Source organism: Aspergillus caelatus (genome assembly GCF_009193585.1).
Source record: "Aspergillus caelatus strain CBS 763.97 unplaced genomic scaffold BDV27scaffold_541, whole genome shotgun sequence".
Classification (NCBI taxonomy): domain Eukaryota; kingdom Fungi; phylum Ascomycota; class Eurotiomycetes; order Eurotiales; family Aspergillaceae; genus Aspergillus; species Aspergillus caelatus.
In genome coordinates this window covers 1-5707 of record NW_022475804.1, presented here as the reverse complement: position 1 = coordinate 5707, position 5707 = coordinate 1, and the positions used below count along the sequence as shown (strand labels likewise).

Here is a 5707-nt window from a genome sequence, read left to right as displayed (position 1 = left end):
GGCGTGAAGCGATATGCTGAGGGTTGGTGAACTATAAATGAACAAATAGTCTTGAATGATTCATGGACACCAGTATAGCTGATGGAAAGTTTGTAAAATCCTTCCGATACAACCGAGGCTTGTAATTGCCATTGTGTGGTAAATCGGGAGGTCTGCGGTTGGAAAGGCTGTGCATGGAGCTATAATTGTGGAGATATTTCAACCGTACTGATGCCCAATCAATCTTTCCTGGCCTCGTAGCATATCCTCATATTGGACCAGGTTCAGTGTTGAGGGGAGGAAAAGAAAGGCTCATGTCGGATTAAGAATGGGTACAGAATATTAATGCGCCAATATAGTACCTCCTTGTTTATAGATTATCACTGCACGCATCTCTAATAGGGATTGTTGAGGAAGCAGAAAGTAGGGGGGAAGGGCAGTAGAAAGGGTAGCCTAGACACGCCTAGGTGATACCCAACAGATAACGAATACCAAGGAGGGCATAGCACAAAGGTCCTGGCGCAGACAGGGCGAGGAAAAGGACCTGGACGAACATAAAATAATGGATAGAGAGGGCTAGTAGAGCCTCCGGGGGCAATCTAGGGGCAGTGGTCTAGACCACTGCCTGGAAACATGTGTCTGTCATAGCCAAATGGCTCTATATAAACGTTAAACTTGATGAAATAAATATAGCCTTGTATCATCTACAGTGCTAAGGTGGGCTAATTCTTTCTTATTATAGGAGCAACCAAGTCCTGGGGCCTTTGTATAGCCAAATTTATATTATTAGCTTCAGTGGAATATATTCTAAGAGATTCATTTACTGTATATCCTCCCTTTTCTTCAATCTATCGAGATATTAATCAATATTATACGTGGGTAAGTTTTTAATCCTCTACAAATGAATAGTAATGTTTTTAAGTCCAATTCACCTCAAATTTCTTTTCTGGGATAGAACCACAAGGTCAAGTATCAATCCTGAGCTATGAATTATATCGCAATATCTATTCAAGTTGATCATAGGTCACGGTAAATCCTCCATCAGAGCCTTGGACTACAAGAGCGAATGATTTACCCTTTCCTTCGCCACTGCTAAAGTCAATAGTAGCGCCATCTCTGGAAACGGCGGAATAGTCGACAATCTCTCCTGGCACCTGCTGGCTCTCGGTGATGAAGAATTTCATTTTCGGGGTGACTTGAATTTTTTCATTGTTGAATGGTGCCACCTAGCAATAAAAATACTATTAGTATATGCAAATTTTGAGGATGATAGGTTTGTTTTTTAAAAAAAAAAAAAAGAAAAGAAAAGACTATACCGATGCAACGGGAAAAAGCTGTCCTCGGTTATTGGGCTTGGCAAGTCCAACCAGATAGTTGTTGTTAGGTACCATAAAGTCAGTGCCAGTGTCGATTTCAAATGCACCAGGAATAGCGGTTGAACTAGTTGGTTTGATAGTAGGGAAGTTTTGTATAACTGCCATGTCAAAGGTACCTGAATATGGTTAGTATCCTTACTTTAGATTTTAAATGAATTTGGTTCATACTTCCGGGTTCTGTTTCAGTGCCAGGTTGAGCAAACATGCTCATACCAGGGTTGACAACAACACCTGGCATAGGAGATTCGGGAGTAGTTCCAGTCCCTAGAAAGCCATTTTTTAGCTTATATAATGAACCATCAAGAACAACAGTTACTCACAAGCGTAGAAGTCCAATTCAGTTTGAACTTCAAAGCTTCCCTGGTCTGGAACGAATTGTGTAAACCAGACATTCATCCAAGGTTGCTGACCACCACTGAACTGAGGGGGTTCCATAAAGATCGCGTAATTGGTATTTGCACCACGCTGATTTTGGACAGAAATAGTGTAAATGGTCATTTTGCTGGGAAATGACTGTACTCTTGAATAAAAGCCAAAAGGAGATATGTATCGATGCAAAAATCCAACAACTGACAGAATGAGACGGGGTATTTAAGCAAAACTCTACCTCTAGCGTTTGCGTACTCTGTTCAGTGCAGACATACGTTCGGGTAGACGTACAGCTGATGTCGGTGATGAAAATGTGGGGTTTTCACCATGAAAATATGATCGGTCATAGACTAGATGGAATTTCTTAGTGATTCTAGAGGGTGGTGAGGTGGGGAATAAAATACAGAAACTTTATTGAAGTTATTTTACAGAATACATTATTCCACTCCAATTTTTGGGCTGAAGAGGGGTAAAATTGCGGCCCTGCCCAATACCACAACATCCTCCAAATCCGAGTGAAGAACAAATCACAATGACGTGTTACACCGATCGTAGTGGTTCTTGATGGTGGTTTGACGCCTTGAAATGAAATGGTTTAATCTAATGCAAGTAGCAAGTGGTTTTTTTTCAGTTCTCTCTCTGCCTATTCAATCAGATGAATAAGACGAATCCATATCTAATTTAGCGACACAGTATACTTTCACGTAAAGGTTACACGGGCTAGCCCGTGCCTAGAATCGGAAGACCTACTGCTTAATTACCTAGAATAGTCTGGACAGCTAGAATCTATGCACCGTGCGAGGCGGCTTAACCCGACTATGACCTATGGACAGAATCATTCCTCTGAATAACATGCCCCACCAGAGGCCAAAGGATCACGGTCAACGAGAGCTGAAAAGTGGATTGCAAAATGGAGTTTTCACAAACTCAGCCATACTTTGGAGTTGGAAATCATGGATTTGGGAGCTTGGGTATCGGGGTCTTCCGGAGAGCAAGTATCTCAAATACTTCCCAAAATTCTTCTTCCAAGGCTGGTAACTGGCCATGGTGTGTGGAACGAGATTTGAAAGTACTTCTCGGCTTCATGCAATATTTACGGCGTTCACGGGCTCATGTTCTTGCTTCAACCGGCGAAGCGCCCGCATAGCTATACATAGTGGACAGGGGGGTTGGCAACGTTAGGTCGCTGACTAATTCATCAGTAGTTTCAGACGGTTTTTAATGGTTACTAGTAGTTTAAACAAAACAAAAATCAGTTCTAAAGTCATATGATAGTTATTATATTATTCTTTACTTATTAGTCATAATTTTAAGTTCTGTATAGATTTTGTATAGAAATCTATAAACACTGAAACATAATACAACAGTCAATATTATTATTATTTATTTAATCAAGTTTAACGTCCATATGGAGCCAGTTGGCTATGACAGACACATGCGTCTGGGCAGTGGTCTAGACCACTGCCCCTAATTTATCTCTAGGAGCTCTATAAGCTCCTACTATCCTTCGTATATTTGTTCTGGTCCTTTTCCTTGCCCGATCCGCCTATCTACGCCAGAGCATTTGGGCTGTGCCCTCCTCGGTATTTATTGCCTGTTGGGTAACTCCTAGATGTGCCTAGGCTACCCCTCCCACTATCCTTCTTCCCTACTCTCTGCTTCCTCCACTAGCCCAAGATCTCTTAAGTTGTCTCTAGAGATCCTATCTATCTCCCTGGCTGCCTCTCCTGGGAAGCACCCAGCCTTTGTTGTTGCAAGGATCCACTAGCCAAAACCCGCCTTCGACTTGGGCTTCAACCACAACTGGTAAGTACCAAACTTTCAGGAATAATAAATAAGGCCCTCCAGAGTACGAATCTTCTATCAGATTTAAGATAACTCTTGTGGTTGTTGAGATATCCCTGATCAAAGTTCGGGATTTTGATGGTTTTTATGAATAGAGATTATCTAAGTATACCGCTGGAATTTCATAGTCAAAACTAAACCCGTTTGGATTTTTGTGGTCAAAACTAAGCCTATTTCAGTCGTGACCGCCACGCTTACTACTTTCAGACTAGGTATACTGATATTATAATCTATTGTCTTTATTCTCTGCGCATGTTGTTTCAGCCCCTAATCCCCTCAATTATTTTCTCTGCAATATGTAGCTGTCTACCAATTGCTCTATCCCCATGGTGCCCCCATCACCTATTCCTTCTGTACATAAACGAGGGCGACTGCGTGTCTATTCATTCACCGCACAGAAACAAACATCCAATATTGCCCAGCAGCGGAGAAAGCGACAGTCCACCCGTGCTGCTGAGCGAAGTACTGAATACTATTAGTATTACACACCCACGGCTGCTGTGCTGCCTGAGCCTGATCCTTCTACTGCGACCTACTTCTTCCCGGACAAACCAATATTTCCTGCGAAACTAGAACTGCTGCTGCCACCTCTTAGTTCCCCGACACTACCCGTTAACTCTATTCCCGATAATATACCCTCGATCGCGCCTGAGACTGTGGTATTATCTGCCACACCTCTCCCCACCGTCTCTGTAGAAATTATTATCCCGTGTAGTACTTCACCGAATCGCTTGGACTTGCCTGATCCCGAGATCCTCCTAGCTGTACAGGCTCTTGGGCAGACCCTGACCGATTAACTATACACCCACCATGGCTGCTGTGTGCACTGCCATCGCCAACAGGAGACTCAGTATTTTACTCAGCATACAGATTATTCGGGCCTGAAAGACTACCTGGAACGGGTACTGACCGAGGGCGGATTTCCGGATGTTCTACGGGTCCCGACAATAGCGCGGAGGAAGGACCACCTTGCCCGTCAGGTCAGTAGTGAGCAGAGGCAACAGGTATATTGTGGTATCTCCGTAGAGCTATCCCATGCTGATCCTGTCCATGTCTGTCTCGCGACCGATTATCGCAGTGACACAGTAACGGAGGTGACCTTTGATTTTAACAGTATCGTGGGGTTTGCATCGAGCCTTGCCGTGATCAAGCAGGGAGTACAGTAGAACCCGACCCAGATAGCTGTGTCTGATCTCCAGTCCAGTCTCCACCTCGATCCCCTGCCCGTGCAGTACCTGGATCCACAGGGCCGATTTTACCGGACTCTTCGCGCCGTCCACGAGATCCCGCACTATACTTTTGGACGGCTGACTGGGTTTAAGGATATTTCTCTTATCTTACTGTTTCCCCGGCTCTACCGGAAGGAGCAGTAGTCCAGCCGTCTCCAGGACCAGGACTTTCAGATCTGAATAGATCAGGTCTTGCTGCCTGCGATCTATCGGTACTACAACAGGTCTCTTATACAGTATTATCCCTCCAGCTTTGAATATAGCCGACTGAACGGGACGGCCCGCGGAGTCGAACCCCGGATGCAGCGGGTCGAGTCTACGGCACGGCAGCAGCAGCTATGTTATTTTCTCCCGCCTGATATACTGCTGCAGATCTGGGCCAGTATCCTGGAGACTGTCCAACAGCCCGGGCAGCAGTAGTTCCAGGATATTACTATTCTTCTCCAAGAAAAGAATCTGAAGACCCTGACCAAAGCTTCTACCTGGGAGGGGATAGTGCAGCTCTTCCAGCGGTACTGGGATTGTGTCAGTGACCAGACCTATCAGTCCGACCGGTTGTATCTCGATATTGGCAAGGAAACCTGCCCTGCTGGGCTCTCCCGGGTTGGTAGCACTGCGCAATTTTCTACACTGGGCCCTGATCCCGGTTCCGCGTCTTTCTCTACGGATGACGCTGGGCCCCGGACTGTCCTGTGGCGGCGATGCTGCCTGGAATCCTATAGCAAATGGATTCAACAGCAGCAGTCTCGGGGCTCCCCTCCACCGCGCGTGTAGTTCTACCCGACCAGTCTGCTGCAGGACACGGGGAGCCTAACCCTCGAGACGCGCCGGACCGCGCCCCAGCGGCAGGCCGGCCTCCTGTATAGCCAGTTCTACTCGAGTGTCAAGGAGGTGTTTGCGGCGGGGAAT

General features: G+C 45.6%; 2 protein-coding genes across 2 annotated transcripts; one reads left to right on the top strand and one right to left on the bottom strand.

Annotated features, from left to right (window-relative positions):
- Nucleotides 1–969: 969 nt before the first annotated feature.
- Nucleotides 970–2061, bottom strand: BDV27DRAFT_94477 (uncharacterized protein). Its single transcript, XM_032078012.1, has 4 exons — nucleotides 1676–2061; nucleotides 1524–1619; nucleotides 1296–1471; nucleotides 970–1205 (listed from the first exon to the last, which is right to left on the bottom strand). Exons 1-4 carry the CDS (start codon nucleotides 1851–1853, stop codon nucleotides 984–986), a joined length of 672 nt encoding a protein of 223 aa, XP_031920262.1. The 5' UTR covers nucleotides 1854–2061; the 3' UTR covers nucleotides 970–983.
- A 1834-nt stretch (nucleotides 2062–3895) lies between these two features.
- Nucleotides 3896–5572, top strand: BDV27DRAFT_151524 (uncharacterized protein; the record flags this gene model as incomplete). The annotated part of the gene is made up of 8 exons (XM_032071373.1): nucleotides 3896–4031; nucleotides 4143–4333; nucleotides 4412–4556; nucleotides 4596–4625; nucleotides 4656–4731; nucleotides 4774–4938; nucleotides 5023–5180; nucleotides 5247–5572. 8 exons carry the CDS (start codon nucleotides 3896–3898, stop codon nucleotides 5570–5572), a joined length of 1227 nt encoding a protein of 408 aa, XP_031920261.1.
- Between the last annotated feature and the right edge of the window lie 135 nt (nucleotides 5573–5707).

What these genes read in the sequence shown, in the direction of transcription:
- BDV27DRAFT_94477 (XM_032078012.1), bottom strand. Translation starts at nt 1,853, where the DNA reads ATGACCATTTACACTATTTCTGTCCAAAATCAGCGTGGTGCAAATACC. An exon ending in TGAATTGGACTTCTACGCTT is followed by an intron (nt 1,620 to 1,675) that starts GTGAGTAACTGT and finishes ATGGCTTTCTAG; the next exon opens with GGACTGGAACTACTCCCGAA. An exon ending in AGCTTTTTCCCGTTGCATCG is followed by an intron (nt 1,206 to 1,295) that starts GTATAGTCTTTT and finishes TTTTATTGCTAG; the next exon opens with GTGGCACCATTCAACAATGA.